Below are 22,060 nucleotides of genomic sequence, written 5' to 3' on the forward strand. Positions count from 1 at the left end.
TTAGTACATTTGATTAAAAAGGTGTTTTTCTAAATTACATATTTATAAGGTAAATGTTGACAATCGATCCTTTATTTGAATATAAATGATACACATGTTATTGCAAATTAATTTATTAACATGTGAATAACTACGGGTCATTTCCAATTATTTGATTTCAAATTGAGCCTATCATAATCAAACGACTCGTTGCTTCCACTTAGGGGAAGGGGTTCGGATTGGAAGCCCTTAGACATGCCCCTAGATAACCAGTTTGACTCATTTATATCGTTCCTCGATAGTGTTGATGCCTATCCAATGCCCTGGTAATAGGATCTCTGTCTCTTCAAAGGAGCATTATTTTGTCTTTACTTACATAAATGTTTAATACCCTTAAAACAAGTCTGAAGGTGGCAGCTCAATCAAGGCGAATGAATATGAAGTCTCGATAAAAGGCTTTCTCAATATTTTTTTTTTCAAGAAATAATCCCGCATAAGCTTTCAAAAGAAGTAATGCATTTGGTTGACCTAACAAGGTAACAAAGAGAAAAACCCCTATCCATAACTTCTATGTCCTAATCTTCTATGTCGAAGCTTTCAAGTTCTCGAATCAGATCAAGCTCTCTTTTTACCGTGTCAAGACTTACACGTAGTAATATCGATTTACGAGTAGAAGATTTCTAATATCTAGTGTGATTTAAAGTCCAGACAATTGACGTCAATTTCGAGTATGTGATCGACAATATCAAGTGGAGTCAACACACTTGCAGCTAGTCTTGCTCGTGACGGGCTTAGCCCGTCACAAGCTTGTGACCTCTCACAAAAAGGGAGAGGGACTAGGTGGGACATCCCCGTGTGCTTCCCACTCACCTCTTAATGAACATTTTGTGAAAGAAATGGTATCCGTCACAAGCCTGTGACGGATATGGCCTGTCTTCAATGAGAATTGGTGAGACACTCGAGATTTGAGAAGCCAAACTAGATCATCCAAGAACATCGTCGTGTACCTTACACATCAAACAACAACTTCTCACAATAAAACTCCCAAAAAATCAAAATCAACCACCATTTCCAAATTTCCACCATGTCAATCACCATGGAACCTCAAAACTCCATTTCCACAATTTCTCTCCTCCAATTTTCACCCCCTTCACATTCTTCATCTTCCAACATTTCCAATTTCAACACCAATTTTTCTCACCTCAACACCCTCTTAATTTCTTCCCCAAAAAACCCTAAGAAAACCCTAAAAAATTCCCCAAATTTCCTCTCAACTTCCATATCAGTTGACCTCAATCTCAACAACCCACCTCCTAAAATCAACCTTCAACCAAAAGGGCACAGTCAAAATTACACTTTTACCCTCAAAAACCTCTCAATTCTCGAACGTGCCCTTATTGGTGCTTCTGCAGGTGGTGCAGCAGGTGCATTCACTTACTGCTGTCTTCATCCGCTTGATACCATTAAAACTAAGCTTCAAACTAAGGGTGCAAGTCAAATTTACAAAAATACCCTTGATGCTGTGGTTAAGACTTTCCAATCCAAGGGTATTTTGGGGTTTTACAGCGGGATTTCGGCGGTGATTGTCGGGTCTGCTGCATCTTCTGCTGTGTATTTTGGGACTTGTGAGTTTGGTAAGTCATTTTTATCGAAATTTGATGATTACCCTCCTTTGTTAATCCCACCTACTGCTGGTGCAATGGGTAATATTGTGTCATCTGCTATAATGGTGCCTAAGGAATTGATTACGCAGCGAATGCAAGCCGGCGCAAAAGGCCGGTCTTGGCAAGTTTTAATGAAAATTTTGGAGAAAGATGGGATTTTGGGGTTGTATGCTGGGTACTCTGCCACATTGTTGAGGAATTTACCTGCTGGAGTGATTAGTTACTCGTCTTTCGAGTATTTGAAAGCTGCGGTTTTGGCAAAGAAGGGAAAGTCGAAATTAGACCCATTTGAGAGTGTTTGTTGTGGTGCATTGGCTGGGGCGATATCGGCTTCGTTGACAACTCCATTGGATGTTGTCAAGACTAGGTTGATGACTCAGATGGGTGGTGTAATGTATAGTGGAGTTTCGGAGACTGTTAAGCATATTTTGATGGAGGAAGGTTGGGTTGGGTTCACTAGAGGAATGGGTCCTAGGGTTGTTCATAGTGCTTGTTTTTCGGCTTTGGGTTACTTTGCGTTTGAGACTGCTAGGCTTGCGATTTCCGAGCAGTATCTTAAGCATAAGGAGTCCCAAGAGCTGGTGGTGCCTGCTGCTTAACCTTGATGGTTTTATGTAAGATGGTAGATTGGTGATTATTCTCTTGAAAGCATTTTGTTTATGTTTCTGTAGGAGTGGTTTTTTTGCTTTATGTAAGCTTTAAGCGATTTATATACTATGCCGGCTAGCGTTTTAGTAGAGGTAAACTGCTGTAAACATCATAATTAAATGAGGAGAATGAAATTTGTTGGGGATGTTTTGATCTATGAGTTCTACATGAAAATGGATGAATAAAGTATAAGATGATTTATACAAGGCATTTTGTCACGTTGCGGACTTTTAATTGTTGCATTTGTGTGTCATTTGACATAGGTGTAATGTTTACTCATGCGTTGTTTGGATCGGGGATTTGGAGGGAAATGGAGGGAAGGGGTTTAGAGGGAGACAATTTCTTTTGTTTGGGACTTTGGGTAGCAAAATGGAGATAGAGGGATTTGGAGGGGAGGGAAAATGGATCCCTCCAACTAAGGATCTAGAGGCAAAATTTCCGCTTCCCTCTGTTCCCCCTCCCCTTCCTTCCCTTTCCCTTCATTTTTGGTATCCAAACAAGACCTTAAGTAATTATATGGGTGCGTGCATATTCTTAGTGTCCTTACTCCTTAGCTATTTATCAAAATAAAATCTTTTTTTTTTTTTTGCTTAAATTGAAGTGCCTATTGTCTTCATTTATAACTGTCAGACGAGCTCACAAGATAATAGAAGAGTTCTGATTAGCATAGCATCGACGTTTCGCGTGAATGATATAGGTAATTGATGTCCATAGGTGTATGTGCTTCTTCATCTAGTGTCTATCATTAGTTCATGATTTCTCACCATGACTGAAGACCAGGTACCTGTGTCAATTTGTGAGGATCATGAGACATTGCTTGTATAAATCATTACTGCGCAAAAATGAGGATTTATATAAATGATAAAATTACATTAATTTTAAGTTTTTAACTCCATTTCCGTATAAGCTGTCCAAGCCAAACTAGCTACTTTTATGTTTTCTCCTCATTAACTCTGATGTAAAATTCCGAAGTATGGAGTAAATTGTTTTAAGAAAATAGATGAAAAAGTTATCTTTGACTATAAATTACACATATGTTACTCCACCTCTTCATATTACCTCGCACACTCCTGTGTAACACCTGCACACTTGGACAACTCATTTTATGGCAAAAACGTTAGGACTTTTCATAAGTAGCCAATTCTGACAACGTGACTGTTTAGCAGAGGGCTGGATGAAGCCACTGTTACAAAGTTACAATCATACAACCCAGGACTCTAGGGAATTAAGAACCTGGTAAAAGTGGAATCACGGTAATGTATGCTTTCTGTTTACAGGGTGGTCAACAATTGCATTTGCAGAACAACAGTATGTGAACGATGAACCTCTGTGCCAGGTATGAGTTTTCTATTCCTTTCCCACTATCTACCTGCGTTGCATTTGAAGAATTGCTCGAGACTGGTTCAGTCTTATTTTGGTGCACCAATGTTTGTTTAATGCTATAGAAGCTTTGCTTGGTTGCTCATCTGTTGAAATTCAAATCTTCTAGTGATTCTGAATGTCTTCATATGATAGCTTTTACAAGACTTGGCAAAACTAACTCCACTGGAATTGACACAGCCCAAACTCGTGAAGAACTACCCAAATGACTATTTTGAAACAAAAAACCTTAGTGATTACGACTAAAATTGACCTTACCTGTAATCATTGATGCATACTAACTGTATTTCCATCCTGAAATTGACCCTATAACTTCTCAATTGAAATGACCAATTCCATGCGACATTGTGACCCTGATTCGGAAAGAACTGCCCAATACGAAGTTACTAATTTGAATCGTAAACCTTAGTAGCCACTAATTGCCCTGACATGTAGTCAGTGACCTGAAAACTATATGAGACTATCATTCGAAATTAAACCTAATAAAAGGGCACTTAAAATTACCAGAACCCATGACGACTCGACCTGCATGATCACATGTAGTTTCTGCTAGGTTCTTTGGGGAATATGTCATAAGATTTTGTTTACACATTTAGGAATGAAAAATTCTGTTTTTCAGCATGTCCACATGTTACTGGCAGCCTAATGGTCAATATTGGAAATGAAATGGTGTAGGAAAACACTTACAAGGAGCTGCGAAAAACTTATGGTTATGACTATTTATTATAACCTTTGTTTTTGATGTGGTGGATAAGTGGATTAATTGAATTCCCTCTCATGTTGGGACTATGAAAGTCGGGGCCCCTGAAAGACGCTGCAAGTTTCGCACCCAAGTGACATGACCCAGAAGTCTGGAAAAAGAGAAGTTAATACGAAGGTTCCACTTGAATAATGATTTTTCTGTTATCGTTTGGATTTTGACCCAGGTGGAACGTGGAAGTGAGGTTGTCCGGGGCGATGAGTGTTGATTCTTATTTGGCTTACAAAGATCGCTTTTGAAACTCATCGTGAGAGATTTGCTCTCACCCACGAGGACAAGGGTGAATTCGAGGGTGGGTAATGATACGCACGGACGCACCTACGAGATGACAGTTAAAACTTAGATATATTTTTGGTTATGTTTCACATATGTTGCTGAGGTTATTATTCTACCTCTGCCTCTATTTTATAAGCTTGGTTTCCCAGTTTATGTAAACATCCAGATTTTGATGATTTATCAGGGTATCCACTATCTTGCTTTTTTTCTAGAGCCTCTTCGTTCTTCCTACCTGCAGTTAGCGTCCTAGGTGCTTATTCTTCACCCTAAATCTACAGATTCACATCACAAAGTCGTGGAATCGGGATTTCATTCTTGCAACTTTACTCGTAATTTTAAACAATGAAACATTTCTGGATTGAATTAGTAATCTGAATTGACTTTTTGCGATTTACCTAGTTTTTATTTTCCCCGTGAAAAGTAACAAAAATTTTCTCACTTATTTCGATCTTATGTGCTTCAGCAGTGAAATTAAAGAATGCGTATGAAGTATAGCCAAACTCAAATCGGAAAGACAAAGGGACCAACTGATCAGAACCAGGAGAATACATCAATATGCTCAAACAGAGACACCTATTCGTTCTTCAAGGGAAGAAAATCGACATTTTGCTCTTCTGCATTTCGCCAGCTCAGTTTCTTCTGCTGTTAATGACCTTATCAGGTAAATATTAGCCATAATGATATTGGGTTGAGAATTACATGCATTTAAATGCTGCTTCACAATATATGATTACTGGAGAATTGCTAGTTTTGATTACTGGAAACAAATGAGATTAGATTTTCTTTTATTAAACATTATCCTTTCATTAACATATAATCTTTTCATAAAACTATGATTTTTTCAATCAAACTTAAACTATAATCTTCTAATTAAAATAAATTAAAATTGGTATAAACACATAAGTTACAAATTGCTAAATATTTCATTTGGTGCTTATAAAGCAAAATTATAAATTGTTGTTATAATTTGCTTCATTAAAAAATAAAACATTTTCTGACATTACTCAATTTTTCTGATTAGTTTTGCATATGTTTTCCCCCCCTCAAATCAAAGTACATCGAGGTGAAAATGGTTTCAATTTAATCTATAAGTAATAATACACTAAAAAGTAAAAATCCATATATACCGCGCATACATTACGCGGGGTCTAAACTAGTAGTATATTATTACTGCAGAAAATTTAGTGCAACATTTTACTTTATTCTATTATATTTCAAAGCGATAGAATATCTACATTTGACTCCATTTGAAGTGGAAAAATATGCTTCTACACTGGGAAAATAGGAAGAAAAACACCATGTTGTTTAGCTTCTACGTGTTTAGATAACCTCAAATACTGTCATTAAAAAAAAATTGGAAATCATGTAAAAGTTACTTAATGAGTTGTTACTTTGCGATCAATCAAAGACTGCAAAAAGGCACACAATTCTGTGAAAATTCCTTAAATGCTAGTATGAAATGCTACTTCAATTAATTGATAATCCCATATGGAAAGCTAAACCATTGCCTCGAAAACGACTCCAGTATTGTCATGCCATTTCACTTGCTGATCAAGTTTTCCCCTGAAAGAATTAACTTTTTGGTCAACTTCTCCTCTGTAATACTTCACCCGTGATGCCACCACAGTATTGACATCAGGAAAGAGCCTCATTGCACCACCAATACAGTGTGTCATCCATTGCGTCATTGGCGAAGTACACACGCTCTGATCGAGCAACACCACATGCTTAATCCCACGAATTGTATCATAATGATATTTGTCATCTTTCATCTTATATAATTCTCTACCCTCCATGTGTAATTCCAAATACTTGGACTGCTCGTTAATTATATGAAGAAATTCAGTGAACATCTCATCTCTCAGATCGTTTAGTTTTAGCTGCACGATTGATTTCTTTGGAGCAAAATTGTTTGTGATGAAGTTTGGCGGTTGGCTTCTTACTCGCTCAAATGTGTGGTAGTAGATGAAATCCTCAAGGCTAGGAGCATCAATACTAAGCTCTAACAAATTAAGAAGATTTAGTTCCATAGTTAAGCGCTTAAGACAATGATTTGAAATCCTTAACCTCTTCATGTAGTGCAAAGGTCGCAACTGTAAGCGTTCTAGCCGTGGGAGATATGGAAGAAACGGGTCTACAACACCTTCTTTCACCCTTACATCACGCAGAGTTAAAGTTCTTAAACTTTCTGCATTAATAACATCCATGTGAAATTGATCTTCTCGAGAATATGTTCCTGCAGAATAGTACAATGACAGAAGACAAGGTAGATTGATTACAAGCTGCCCTTCTAGGAACAAGGTTTGTACCAGGTAAAGCTTGAGAAGTTTGCTAAGACCGCGAAACTCAATAACCGTGCCAAATACATGGCATCGCTTAAATTTAAGCAGCTCAAGAAAAGGGCAATTGAGTGCGAGCATGTCCACGGTACTCTGGTGTACAGCCACGCTTTTGAGCCCAAGTGACTTTAGAGAATGCACATTGACATGGCAAGGTAATGTAAACTTACATGGCTCCCAAAAACAATTATGGGCAATCTCGAGTTCTTCGATCTTAAAACTCGAAAAGGCAAGTTTCAGCAAGCTATACAGCTTAGAGCTATCCTTCAAGTAAGGCATGTAAAGGGAGAGTCTTTGGAGAAGGTGCAAGGTTGAAGCAGGGCCTTGCTTGCTGTGCAAGGAAGCCCGTCTTTCAAGAATTTGAGTTATAAAATCACAGAAATAGTTTTGAATCCGCTGTTCTTCATGGATGGGTAGGAGTACAGAATTATCTCTGAATTCCCGAGTTTGTTTGAAAAATTGTTTGTCGAAATCTAAACAAGGCTGGCTACGCCAGTCATGTTGCCAAGTCTTTGATAGTTGGGCTGTGGCCATAGCCTTTGCTGTCGGTACGAGGGAGAGGATATGGTGCCGGATTGATTCTGGTAATTCCGTTGAGTTTTTGTTGTTCATGATTGTTGCCGGCTTGCTGCTATGCTAGGGTTTATGGATATGCTGATCATATACGTTCAGGTATATAACTGAATCACTTAAATGTATGCCAATTGTTCCGACTTCCGAGTACGAATGCAAGAGTGTGTATTTGAGACACTGAAAATATCTACTTCAGATTGGGAAAGAAAGTACTCCTGTAAGGTTAAGGAGTCGGTCTTGAATTACGAAGACCCAACCTAAGACCCACAAATAAGTCCATATAGATGTTTTTTCCTTTAATTTCTTCACCTATGAATTTCTCATATGATTTTTTTCCCAAAACATTGAAAATATAAGCCATTGCCGAGCATTGATGTGAACGTTTTAAAGTGTCCTTTTTGAGCTTATTTACTTAATAAATGTCGTAGGTAATGCATCACACCTTTTCTTTCGGCAACCGTGTTTGTGTACCATTGCTCTAATTGGATATGGTATCTATATGGGATAAGCTTTATATGACACTCGCCATGGAGCAAGGCGCTTCTTTTGGCCATCGAGCTACATATTAGGTACTTATTTTCAACATCTTAATATTTTTTCCAATTGCATGCAGGTGCTCATTATGAGAATTGTGAGCCACCCTCATATAGTCATTCTCATTGAGCTAATTGATAACCCACACACTGATCACTTCTATACGGGTATTCTCCACCACCTATTCAATTACCCTTATCATCTATGATTTATATGCTGATATTGTTCTTCTTCTATTCAGTTCTCTATTACGTTGAGGAGAGTCCACCAGGTGGTTTTAGGGGAGGCTATTGCTAGAAAATATCTACACGATATTGTTCTTCTTTTATTCAGTTCTCAATTATGTAAGTTCCTTTTAACACTATTATAACGTACGTCACTTTCAGAATACATGTTTTCTTTAAATAACCGGTCCTATAGAGTTTATAAAAAAGCTAATTAAAGCAGAAGGAGAAGTAGAGAGAGGAGGGAAGGATGAGGAAACGAATGAAGAGCGAAGGGAAGGAGGGTCGGGAAAGGATGAATATATGTAGAAAAGCCATAAGAGAGGGAGACATCTATGGAATTGGGGGTCGAGAAAGGATGGGATGGATGATATGTGATATCTAAATACTTTTCGCATAATCTGCTTAGACTTTTAACCTACAACGTATGAGGATAACATAGGTTGGTGGGTTGTGAACTATAAGTGCTTCTAGCTTTTCATTTTCATAACCTTCTCGCTTAACGAATAACGATTCACTTATTTGAAGCTGGGCTAATAAACTCGATTTTTATAAAGGTAAGCACCTCTTGATGGCTTGGTGCATTATTGCAGTGATTAATCTTTATCAGGGATGTTAATAAGGTGGGTGAGGGCAGTGGTTATTATTTTTAATGTTCGCCACCTCTCGCCTCAATGACATTCTCACGTGAGTCACGTCTTTTATCTAAATAGTTGCCGTAAATGGTTTCAGATTTCTGAAATGCACGCCTTGCTGCGGGCGCCAGTTTAATTTGCAACATTTAAATCTGAAAAGCGCGATATCAGACCCCATAGAAAATCCTAAGCACGACTCGAAACCCGATTTATCTTAAATTGGTCCAACTAGAAAATATCACTATTTGCCTATTTTGGAGATGTAAAGGTTTTATTTTGTTCCAGGGAGATTCAGATTGGAAACTAGAGGATGAATTTGATACGTTTACGATTTCAAAAGCTGTTGATCTTGCTAAACATCTTGTTCATAGTCAGGTAAAAGTTTACGTTATTCTACCTTGTATCATTTTGGGATAATGTTTCGTGTTTATTAAAATGAGTTAGTGGTCGGGAGTATGGGGTTGGTACGATCATAATAATGCTTTGTTACTGTAGGTGGTGTGTTTGCTGTGGGTGGTAATAATGCCATACTCACATGAGTTATTGTATTGATCTTCAAATTGATTCCTGTGGCAGGGATGATGTTTGAAGATGATGTAGAGTTCCGGAGCTAGACCTTGTGTTGAGATCTATGGAGAACCTTCTTTGGATTGACTCTACTGTGTTTGTGTATCTCGTTTGGAATGACGCGTGTAGTAGGAGGTAACTATCTGTCTGAAATCTCGGTTTTTATCTACTTCGTGCTTGTTCTGCATTTATCCGTTTCAGCTAATACAATTGTATTAGGAAATGGCTTTGTGATCTTGTTCCTCGACTAAAGATGTTTTCTTGTCTAGATATCTGCGAAGTTTCTAAAAGCGGATCTGAAATTTAAAAAAAAAAAAATGAAGATCATTACTAATGTTAGAGTCTTAGATACATTGGCATGCCCTGTTTTGTGTCCGATAAGGCCCGTTTTCATCCCTGACATCGTACACAGCTGCAACAGTTTTGTGATACATCTCTAAAACTCTATCCCTTCCACTTTTACATGCTGTTGCGTGTCTACTAACTTTGTTGTTTTACATGATTTACAATTTAGAAATTGGTTATGGTGCATGTTTAGATAGACTAACTGGGTTCATTTATCTTAGATTTCACATATGTTTATGTGAATCATCCCATTTTTCTCGAAATAGGGAAGTTTGTGTTTATGTGAATCATTCCATTTCCTCAGTGTTTCTATGTAGCAAGGACTTAAAGCATTATTTCAAATGTAAATTGAAGATGTTGGGGTTTTTCTTATGATGGACATGGCACACATAGGTAGGCTTGTTTCTGCCTACATGGTTGGTGATCCATTCGAGTAAGAGTGGAGGAGGAGACGGAGGGGAAAGGGAAAGGAAAGTAAGACAAGGAAGAGAAGGAGGGAGGAGGAGATGAGGAGGATGTGAGGAAGGAGAAATGGAAAGAGGCTGAGGACTAGGAGAGGATAGGGGAGGTGGCTGAGGAGGTAAAGAGAAAGTGGAAAGTGAAGGGGGCACGGAGGAGGAGCAGGAGGGGGATGGTAGAATTATGAGAAATATGTCGACCTTTTGCTTGCTTTAAAGTAAAAAAATTCATAACAAGGGAGAATGATGTTGGCCTTTTGCATGATTAAAAGTAAGAGTTTTTAGCACTATTGTGAGTTGTTTTTTTTAAAAAAATTAGCTTTTAAGAGTTACTATTCACAGTTCAATTGTTATTTTAATCAAATTTTAGAGGAGGACTAGAGGAGATGGAGGTGTAGGTCTTACAAAGGAAAACTTGGCTCATCTAGGAAGAGACAAACTTATTAGGTGATTAAATAATCATGCATGTTACCAAAAAGCCAGCAATCTTATCGTTCTTGTCATCGAGTATTGTTGTATGGTGATAAAGTAGAAGCTGTACTGTGTCATTCCCCTTCTAATAGGGTGCGATGTGTGGAGAAGTGAATCTGGAAGTTTGTGGTTGTTGCTATAGTGTTGTTTGAGAGTTGTGTATAGGTTATAGGTGTATAATGGATGATATTTGCTTTTGTTATACCTGTGTAGTGACTCTTCTTTGTTCTCATTATTTTGTAATGAGAAACTATCCTTTCTAAATTTAAACGACATGTTGATAAAGATGATGATTGAGTATTTATTGCCTTTGTAATGCCCTTAGTTTAGAAACCTATGGTTTGCTACCTTTATTAGATTTCTATCCTTGTTAGATTTCTAGTTGTATTATCCGTACTTTCTCAATAATGGCATTGATTTGTTAAATGTCAATTATGAAGGTGAGACGACTTTGAGCAGAATCACTGCCAGAACGTGATTGAAGGAGCTAAGAAGAAGGAATATCAGAAGGTAAAAGCTGATATAAGTTTCTTCTTTGTTTGTTTTACAACTCCAGTTCTCCTGCAATTGATTGACTATAAGTTGATTCGATGACTTTGATGAACTTCATAAGGTATTGTCAAACTATTTGCCTCTTAACCTTGCGATGTGGATGAGGAGTCTGGTTATAGGAGAGGGAAAACCACAAATAAGTGCGGCTTTGGGAAAAAATAACGGGGGTTTAATCTTTCTCTCATTTTTTACCTTTCTTATATTTTCCATAGTTCTATTTTTGATAAGTAGTTGGTTTCTAATCATCTAATCTTGCTTTAGTAGATGTGATATGGCTACAAATGCTTTACATGACCACAGTTTGATTTTGTGTGTTTGATATCCATGATTTCATGAACTCAAGGTTTGTAGTTTGTGTTACATTCGCTGCATATGTCTGGCCTGATAGTTTGCACTCTATATAACTGCTCTTTATTAATTTCTGCAAAAATAGTACATGGTAACTCACAATAGCTAAGGTAGTTTAACAAAATTTCCAAAAAAAAAATGCTGCAGTATCAGTATCCGTCACAATACTTAAGTAATTTTACAATTTAGTGCAGGTAGGACTGACTTTCACTACTGTTCTTCATACAAACTTTACTCGACAACCACTGTTTCAATAACACCAAGTTTCACGCCATGAGGAAAAATGGGTGCACGGCAAGAAACTACGCCCAGGTTCCATACGCATCGGATCTAAGCATGATGCCAAGTTCCTGACTAATGCAAAGGTTAATAGTGCATAGTATAATGTCAAGATTGCCATCCAGAAAACCAATGCACTTTAAGAAGCCAAGCGAATGACCGCAGTGTCATGTACGATTTGTAGTGTCTTCCCGTGTCTGTGTGTACTTACTTCTTCATGTGTGAGAATCGAGGAGTAAAATAAAATAATTTCAATGTTGGTCTATATGCAGTGCATAGGGTCTGTGCTTGTCTGTGTAGAAGCACGTGTTGCTATTCTGTGTAAACAGGGTATTTTTGGGTGTAATGCATATTATACTCTCTGTTAGACCTCCGTTCTCTTTTCGCTGATAGTGTAGCTATCACGCCAGATATAGTTTTCAAAGGTTTAAAAAGGGAAAATTGTGAGGGGTACATCATTTAAAAAATTACCTTCAACTTGAGTCTTGAATTTATGAATTGCTCGAGGTATGAAGGTATCCTCACCATCATGTCCCTGATATGTTGAGGTGTTCTTCGTTCACATAGTAACCTGTTTGCCTCGCTGCCTGTACCATATTATTTGTGGTCGAGTGTTGTTCTTGAAAGTAGAGTCAGTTCACGCCGACAATTCTTGAAAGTAGTGTCCTATAGTTACTCATATACGCCGATTGTTTGTATATGCTAAAATAAAAGCAAACTAATTATCGAACTTATGCACAGGCACAGCAGACAACAATTGTATAATATGCACTACACCCAAAAATACCCTTCTATAAAACAGTTATCGCCCTTGCTAACTGCAATGATTGTTGACAACATGGGAAACCAAAGCAACAAAACTATTAACCAACTACTCGTAGAACGGTCCACGAGGAAACTACACTCCATGCATGATTCGATACGAATTCAAATAAACGAATCACAATATCTTGAGGTATCGCGCGCGTCGAATTCAAATAAACGAATCACAATATCTTGGGGGTATCGCGCGCAACGCGCGCGATACAACAACTAGTAGTTTCAAACGTAAGAAAAGAGGTCGACAATGATAATTTTGGAAAGGCCGAGACGATTACCCCGAACATTCAATGTATTTAAAAGCTAATGAGACGATTGTATGCATACACAGTCACATACTCCGTATTATGTAACTAGACCCCGAATGGCTTAGAGTTTACTCCCAACTTGGGGAAAAAATACTTACTTGGACCGATTTGTGATCATAAATTTCTACCCGACCACATTTAGTCAATTAATCGTATGCTTTTGAGAATTTACGGAAAAGAAAGTTGGCTACAAACTAGCATCAAGGGAGGCATAATTCTGATCATTATCATGTTTCGAACTTGAAACAAGGCTTACAAGGGTCATCAGATAGCCCTCTTTACAATTTGAGGGCGGTTGTCCAAGAGCCTTACACGGAATTTGTACTGTCCAGGGTCCTCCATATAGAACACTTGTAAACATCGACTAATACACAAAATCCGTCTCTAATATCAATTCTACAGCTGCTAAAACCACAAAAAGCATTGACAGACCGAGTGATGATATAATCAAGTTACTGGATTTATTATCGATTACAACATCCGATACAACGAGAGAGCACATTTCCTGATGTGCATCACTTATATTACACAGAAGGCAGAAAACAAGCAAACAGAATTTAAACAAGTTATCAGTTTAAGCATTCACCGACGTTTTTTCCTTTTGTACAGGGATCAAGCTAGTCAGCTTATTATCTAGACACCCGATCTTGACAGGCATTCTTGGGCTGCAAAAAACCGTCCCAAGAACTGCTCTGCTATATTTTCTTCACTTCATACATCACTGTACATATATTTAACTGTGTTTTGCGGTGGAGACGCTAAAATTCATCTCCCGGCACTGACCAAGGTTCTGTCCTCGCTGTCTCGAGAAGAGTTCGGGATGGTTGATGGGTTACAGGGAGATGGGGCTTCGCCTGCGCCTTTTGCTTCTGCCTCCTGATATACAGGCTTGGGTTCGGGAAAGATCTTTGTTGGCAGCCAGAGCAAGAAGCTCCTTCTCCTCTAGACCCTTTGGTGGGCCAAGACTGCACTTTGGCGCGTTATACTTGGCGAGAGCATCCTTAAACTTCTTAATCTGTGATAAAAGGAAACATCAGATTATAATAGAAATTGGGACAGACATTATCAAGTATCAAAACAGCTATTTTCGACAGTGGCACCTGGTAGGAATAAACTGGATCGAGGTTACCAGGAACAGCGGTATACTCAATCTCACCAATGACGGGAAAAGGGAAGTATAAAGCAGCAGACTGTACTAATCACACAGGTTGATTCAGTCCAATTAGATATTTAGATTGTCTGGGTCAAGCAAACATCTAAGTTTTCACTTTCTTTTCGTCTCACAAATCTCTAAGATTTAGATGAAGGGTTTGAGGAGAACAATTTCCTAGTTTAATAAAGTAACGCGATAAAGAATTTCCGTTAACCGAATTCTCACCAAGTATAAGTAGCGTAGTTTTTTCCATATCAATTTAACAAAAGGAACCTCGAATGCAAATCTTAACAGCATAAAAATGGAGAGAAGTCAGAGAAACACTGACTCACCGTAGCATTGGTACAACTAAAGCTACAAACGCGACCTTCAGAACCTCTGTAAAATCGGAAGAAGGGAAGAACATGGACGTTAAGGCTATAACACATTGATTTATGCTCCTCATAATTGACATGGAGAAACTGAACATCAGGATTCATCTGTGCCAACTGACATACCTGCAGAAGACCACAAAAGACAATTACTTACACATAACTATCGGAGACTCAAGACACTCAACTTATCAATCTCCGACTATAACTCTACAAGTAGTTAAGCCTGCATCCTATTTATAGGATTGGCATAATGCCACGAGACCTATTTCTGCATGAACAGGACAGACTCTTGCATTTACTGCATTAATTAATTTTCGTGGCATTAAAGAGAAAGGCCGTGGAAATATTAACTCCCTATTTATATTGTACCCATATGACTCAACTCCTCGCATCAACATTTGGGATATTTACTCACAATATAAATTAACTACCAACTATGAAAAAGTAATCGCTGAGACAGTTATTTTGATAAATCAAATTGACATTTTTTAATTTGCATTTCCTACATATAAATGGAAAAGCTAATGGTCAAAGTTGTCATAGCTTGGCCATCCAAGACATGGAAGGAGTAACATTCAACTAAGAAACAAAAGCAAGTGTCATTATCGAGTTATTTTTCTGAGACGTTGCCCCTTCACGCCCGTCTCCTTCCGCTATAGATAAGCAATATGATACCTTAGGATGAAGAGCTTTGCACCCTCCACATCCAGGAGAGAAAAAGTCGACCACAACCAATTGATCTCCAGCTTCGAGTAACGAGCTCACCAGTTCTTCCGCGGAAGTTATCTCTTTCATATTCGGTTGAAGTCCCTTCTCCCACCATTTCTGTGCTTTACCAATGCTAAGACCCATCTGTAAACAATGAACACTTCAAACCATCTAATCTACCTAACACAAATAAAGTACATAATCTACTAAAGAATCCATCGGCACATGCTTTTATGAAAAAAGTTCGATTTAAATCTACCTCTAACTATTCATATTGTCGCCATTTGATTTTGTTGGTCAAACTATACACTACCTACAACTTTGTTCAAAGTCATAATGTGAAAATAGGGATTTCAAAAAATCAAACATGTGTATATTTAAATTTTACGTACATGATGAAAATTGCCGTTTAAAAGCCTCTTGGAGTAATTACAAAAAACAAAAGCAGGTGACAAACCGGAAAAATTATTAGGTATACCCGGTCTATGATGACGTGGTACACCCTAATAAGTCCCTAACCAATTAAAAAGTCCCTCTTTTTATTATATTCCCTCTTATTCCCTATTTTCTTCCCTATTTCCTTAAACGGATTATTCAGATTTTCTTCCTCTTTCCTATTTTGGAAACTTTTACTCTTATTTTATTCATCCCTCCCTTTTATCACCAAACCCACCCAACTCTTTCACCCATATTTTATTCTTCGCCTTAATACCCGTGCCCACAAACAAAGGGATTCTTCTTAGTTTCTACGGAAAACGCTCAGAAACCAAATATTCTAATTGGTTTGGTGCACGATAACTTTCGACTAGAGGTAAACGAAAGTTAGAAAAATCGAAACTTTGTCCTAAAAGGTCCAAATTTTTCAATAACCGGGAGGGCAACCACCCCTGCTAGCCCCCTAGTTTCGCCATTAGTAACAAATTCATCTGAAACCCCAGAAAAAGAACATACCTTATACTCCCTCCGTCTTATTCATTTGTTTACCTTTGATTAAAATATCTCTCACAAAGAATAAAAAGAGTAAACAACTGATCGAGGCGGAGGGAGTACAAACTAATTTCGAAACCATCTACTGTAGCAATAATTTCAATCAATCAATCAATTGATTAAAAAATTAGCTGTTAAAGAACATAAATTACAACAACAATAACAGAAAATTGAATTGAATTGAAAATCACAAACCTTAGCATCAATTGATTGAGATTTCCCTCTTTTATAAGACCAAATATAATCATCATCTCGAACAACAGCTAATTTTGAACCCAAAAAATCAGTTTTTAATGATGAAAAACCCACAAAATTATTTTGATTTTTAACAATAATTGAACATGTAATGGGACAAATTTGGGATTTGTTGTGATTATTATGACGAGAAATTGGGGAAAATATTGCTGATTTGCTAAGAATTTCAGCCATTGATGCGTATTAATCACTCAAAGAAAAGGATTTTAGTAAAATGCAGAAAATTGGGTTTGTTGAATGAAGTGGAAAAGCTACCCGCTTTTTAATTTGTTACTCGTTGAGGGGCTCGGAGTTGTTAAAACAGTTTATTTTTTTGGCGGTTTTAATCCACAGCTCCATACGGACATAACATAATATGCAACCCATAATCTTTTTTAACGGGCCGGATCGTCAAACCCCAGCAACAAAATCATTAAAACCCCTCCATAAACCCTAATTTTCATCCTAGACAACATTTTCCCTCAATTTCTCCATTTTCTTCCCCAATTTTCTCTCTCCGCCGTCAAACCCTAACAATGTCGATCCAACCACCGCAACAACCACCGCCGAAAGTCCCAACCGTCGCCGTCTTACGTGCCGTCGACGCTCTTCTCAAGCACAAATCGCAAGAATCAGCTTCCAAAAACCCCCAATTGTTACCTTCTGATGAATTCCTCTACCTAATCCTAACCCTAACAAAAATCCCCCAAAAATCCCGCGTTAACGCCTTCAAAATCCCCTTACCGAACTCGTTATACTCGCCGGAAAACTCGGAAATATGTCTTTTCGTCAATGATGCGAACTCCAAGATCGCGAAATCGAAGGTTGAGGAGGAGAAGCTTCCGATTGCGAAGGTGATTAAGTTAACGAAGCTGAAGAAAGAGTATAAAGCTTATGAATTGAAGAGGAAGCTGTGTGATTCTTATGATTTGTTTATGGCAGAAAAGCGGATTATTCCGTTATTGCCGAATGCAATTGGAAAGGGATTTTATAAGAAGAAGAAGATTCCGGTACCGATTGAGATGAGTAGAGGGAATTGGAAGGATCAGATTGATAAGATTTGTAGTTCGGCATTGTTGTATTTGAGTACTGGGAGTTGTAGCGTGATTAAGGTTGCGAGAGTTTCAATGGAGAGAGACGAGATTGTCGCGAATGTTGCGGCCGCCATTGAAGGGATTGCGAATGTGGTGCCGAAAAAATGGGGGAATGTTAGGAGTTTTCATTTGAAGTTAGCTGAATCTGTTGCTTTGCCTGTTTATCAGAAGGTTCCGGAATTAGGGTTTAAGATTGGTGGCGCCATTGGCGATAGTGAGGAGAAGGAGAAGACAGTGGTGGTGACGGTGAAGAAGGGAGAGGGATTGGTTAAGTCGAAGAAGACGGCGAAGGGGAGGATTCATGAGGTGAAGTATATGGATGAGGTTATGATTGGGGAAGAGGAGGTTGACAGCGAGGGAGAGGAAGTTGTCGACGAGGAGGAAAAGGCGGTGAATGTCGGGAATAAGAGGAAGAAGAGTGGTGGCGAGGAGGAGAAGAAGGTGAAGAAAGGGGAGAAGAGCTTGAAGAAGAAGAAGACGGATTTGAGTGGGAAGAAATCGAAGAAAAGCAAGGTTTAAAGTATGATCACAGTGTAATTGTGATGGTTTTTGTTGCATTTAGTTTATGTCTGCGGATTATACATCCTAATGATGTTTTAAGGGATGCTTACTTATGAAATTTGCTTTATAATTTTAGAATTTTTACTAAAAGTTTAGTGTTTTTCATCATGTTGGCAGTTACGGTTCTGGAATCTTTATCTAATTTGTTAGACCTGTATGATGATATTCGATTTTACTTGGTTAATTCGTGCAAATGATGGATTCCTTGAAGCGGTTATCCTTCGGTATCATAAGTGTAGATTATGTAATGATTCTGACATTGATTCGGAGAGGTGGTGTTAATTTAGACATGCTGATAACTGATGAAGTGCTGTTAATTTTGAAATCTATGTTTTACTGTGTCGAGTGTTTACAGCTGTTCTTTTTTGCCTTGGACATCATGGTTCGTTGGAATGGAAGTTGGTGATAGTTTTTGGAGCGTCATTGAGTGTTACTGACGGATTTGAATTTGCTGTTTACTATGATAAATTAGATTCCAGTGGGGGATTCATTGCTTAATCAAGGAAAAGAGGGCATTTTGATTCCGGATCTTGTTGAGGTACATGCTGTACTCTTTCGAAAGCTATTGATTTACGGAAAATGATGAAAAACTGAATAAAGTGGGATTTTTTTAAGTGCAAGTTGGCATTTCAAATTGGGGCATTATCAGTTTGAGTATTTCTTTGTTTACAATTGAGGATCTGTTTTCTGTTGCTGTGAAGGTTGTCGGTCCTTCAATGATTGATCAATGCCGTCATCAATATGAAATACAAAGTGTAGCGTTGGCAAAGACAGGGAGTAAGTTATTTGCAAGGCATTGAGTGCACTATCTTACTTTGTTTCACTATTTATGTTATTTGCTAATTAGACATAGTCATTCTAAATCAAATCAGAGTACTTGAGGTAGTAGTCTAGTAGACACAACTCTAGTAGTTTAGCTCACACTTGGTTCATGTTTTCAAGAGTGACTGTTGCAACTCTTACGGAGTCTAGTTTAGGAATTTTATTATAACTCTGAACTTAAATGCAGTAGAAAACCGATGCAACTTCAGTTTTCCCCTCGTTGTAACATGAGTGATCCATTTCGACTGTTAATAGACTCTAACTTTGCTTTTGCTTGCTAGTAGCTTGTATGCCTGCAGGACCCCAGTGTCCCGATATCCATGTTTACAAATGCAGTGTTTTGCTGCTTACTTCTCTAATCATAACCTGTTGTCCAACACACTGATTTTGTATAGGGCATATAAACCACATTCCTTATTGGTATATCAGTCCGTCTTACCTGTATCTCTCTTCTTTGTGACTTGTTTGGTAGTCGGTTCGTGATGTACTCATGGGCCTTAGCACATGCTTTTAACCTGCGTTAATGCTCTCTATGTCGCCTGCTAATATGTGAAAATAGTGTTTCCTTTTTGGTATTAGATAGTCCTTTCATTTGATGATGAAATTTCTTATGGCTATCCGATAAAACGATGATGTAGCTATTCTTCATTCAATCATTGGTGGAGTATGTAAGTGAAAGTAGAACTAGGGTATCAAGCTCTAGGCACTTACAGAGATTTACCCGAGTCGAGATCTCTTAGCAGATAAAGGATTGTAATATGTAAAATATTTGCTAAGAAAATCACATGCCTGTTCATGAGTACTACAGCACATGGAGTATAGACTCCTATCTGCTGCAAATCCGCTTGCTTTTTTGGCATTGTAACCTTTTTCTCTAAGGTCATTAAAGGCGACTAGTTGATGATGAATATAAAAAACTGATGGTTTTGTCAATATACATTCCTATAGTGTAATTCTTAGCGGAGTTGAAGTTTTTGTATGATAAATATTCATAATTGCTTTGCTTTGAATGAGCTTAACTTAAATTCTATTATTTTGCTATCTGCAGGCGCCGAAACTTGTATTCTGGGAAGTGTTGACTCTCATGGTCACCTAATTGTATCGTTAGTTAACACTGATGCTAAAGGTAGAACTTGATTTTTCTGTTGCCGTTCCCCGTGATCTTATTGTATGTTCGCTTCTAGAGAGAAGCATTTGACTATCAATTTCAAAGAAGCAAAAATATTGTGTGAAAAATTGTTGGGAGTAAAAGTTTCACAGTTGCAATTCATATAATGTTAAAAAATGTATAGGTTAATAAATTTTACTTGTATAATTTTGGAGATATTAAGGGTCAAATGAAGTTGTCTTGATTTACAAAACTTATCATAAGAAACAGAGCTAGTATTAAACTTGGGTTGTTAAATTTGCATTAGAGTTTGTTGTACATTTCTGATCCCCACCAACATAATCTCCAACTGTCTTTCGGTATATGCTATTTTGGTGAGCATAATGTGAATTTAGAAACTAATTTTTCGTCATAGTACACTAAGGATTTTATAGAGGTGAACGAATAGCTTTAAAAGTTCTTTTGTTTCTGGGTCGAAATGATAGATTAAATTTATTGTTCTGGGATCTGTATGACACTGATAGAACCTCTATATTCAAATAAAAATTTGAACTGGAAGCTATATGATCCTTTCTTTGATTCAAGTGGACTTACTTTATGATTTACTGCATCGTGGTAGATACACAGAAGCCGACATATGTTGCATCACCTCAAGACCGTGGAGTCGGAGAAGGAAGCTGGGCGGGTCTCAGCTTCAGCCCTACTCAATGTTCTACGGTAATTTACATACTTGGTTATGGTTCTTGGTCCATTATAGTATTTCTTTTCTCAAGTCTCTGCAAATTTTGCCTTTTCAAGGAGGTTTTACTACGGAGTAATTTTTTGAGATTTTACGGAGAAACCTAAATAGATTGGATGGTCGAATGTATTGTATATATTGGCCGTTATAGACATATCGGCAGTTATGTAAAGAATTTCAACTCTCCACGCTGATTTTTTTCTGATATATAAACGGTTGCCAAAATGGCTGATATTTGACCTATGTGGCCGATATTCGACCGATACTGTAATTGACCGATACAAGGCCATTAAAGCCAATAACTGGATACGGGCTTATATGATTGGGTACAAAAAAAGCCGCGCTAAATCGCGACATTGGACGTGCTACCATATCATAATACACGACCGCGATCCTGCTCGATTCCGCAATTAATACCATGACACCTACTGAATCATCATCAACTCGGTGCTCCTCATGCCTTATAAAACTTAGGCTAGCAGTGAGCCCATTTTCTGCTTAAGAAAGGTCTAAATTTGGGGGTGAACTTATTGTTCAATAAAAAGGGAAGTGTGTTTGAGTTGCTGATAGGGTACTGAAAAATTCTTTTCTGAGTTGTTAATTCTAGTTAAATAATGGGAATATAATATTTAGTGTAATTGTGTCTCTTTCAGGTAGCTGTAGCACGCAGTTTCCCCAAATGTATTGATCTTTATGACCAAGAAAATCATATCAAGTCAATTGTTTTTCTGAATTTATTTCATCGTAATTTGTCTCAAAATTTATTAATAGCGGATGGCATACCCAAGCTCCATTAGGGCCCATTCAATACAAACTCTTGTTGAATACGCGGGCGGATCTGGGGCAGAACCCAGCAATACAACCTACACAATCACAATAGTTAAAGTTAGCTGCTATTAACCAAGCACAATGGCAACACAAGGAACCACCCACAATCAACTCCATGTTCATGGACATGGCTCCAGGGTCCCAAGGACACTTTAGAAATTAGAACCATCTTTTGTTTGTTTGCGCATTCTGCTAAATTTTAGTGTTGCATAAATATAATTTTTATATAGTAATGACCATATAATTCTTCAATAGGACACCCACCATAAACAATTTTATTTTGGGACTGCTGC

General features: G+C 37.8%; 3 protein-coding genes and 1 pseudogene across 8 annotated transcripts in view; 3 read left to right on the plus strand and 1 right to left on the minus strand.

The window, feature by feature from the left end:
* Nucleotides 1-956: 956 nt before the first annotated feature.
* LOC141596322 (protein MITOFERRINLIKE 1, chloroplastic-like) lies at nt 957-2,446 on the plus strand. The gene has a single exon (XM_074416439.1). The coding sequence runs from the start codon at nt 1,064-1,066 to the stop codon at nt 2,240-2,242; it is 1,179 nt and encodes a 392-aa protein (XP_074272540.1). The 5' UTR covers nt 957-1,063; the 3' UTR covers nt 2,243-2,446.
* An 88-nt stretch (nt 2,447-2,534) lies between these two features.
* LOC141596329 (uncharacterized) overlaps nt 2,535-22,060 on the plus strand; it is a 30,505-nt gene continuing 10,979 nt past the window's right edge. For 2 of the 5 annotated variants that reach the window (XM_074416445.1, XM_074416444.1), the window contains exons 1-5: nt 2,535-3,627; nt 4,598-4,810; nt 4,892-4,957; nt 5,171-5,368; nt 6,950-7,718. The gene's annotated coding sequence lies outside the window, so the exon portion shown is untranslated. The other 3 variants (XM_074416448.1, XM_074416447.1, XM_074416446.1) reach the window with 2 other exon arrangements.
* On the minus strand, nt 13,503-16,937 carry LOC141596326 (thioredoxin-like 1-1, chloroplastic; annotated as a pseudogene).
* LOC141596325 (uncharacterized) lies at nt 17,046-18,988 on the plus strand. Of its 2 annotated transcripts, XR_012522451.1 has the most exons (3): nt 17,046-18,229; nt 18,743-18,808; nt 18,972-18,988. XR_012522451.1 is itself a non-coding variant. In XM_074416440.1 (1 exon), exon 1 carries the CDS (start codon nt 17,152-17,154, stop codon nt 18,226-18,228), a length of 1,077 nt encoding a protein of 358 aa, XP_074272541.1. In that variant the 5' UTR covers nt 17,046-17,151; the 3' UTR covers nt 18,229-18,454. The 2 variants fall into 2 exon arrangements, 1 of the variants encoding a protein (XP_074272541.1); XM_074416440.1 differs by lacking the exons at nt 18,743-18,808; nt 18,972-18,988 and having other exon boundaries at nt 17,046-18,454.

This window comes from Silene latifolia, chromosome 8 (genome assembly GCF_048544455.1).
Source record: "Silene latifolia isolate original U9 population chromosome 8, ASM4854445v1, whole genome shotgun sequence".
Taxonomy (NCBI): domain Eukaryota; kingdom Viridiplantae; phylum Streptophyta; class Magnoliopsida; order Caryophyllales; family Caryophyllaceae; genus Silene; species Silene latifolia.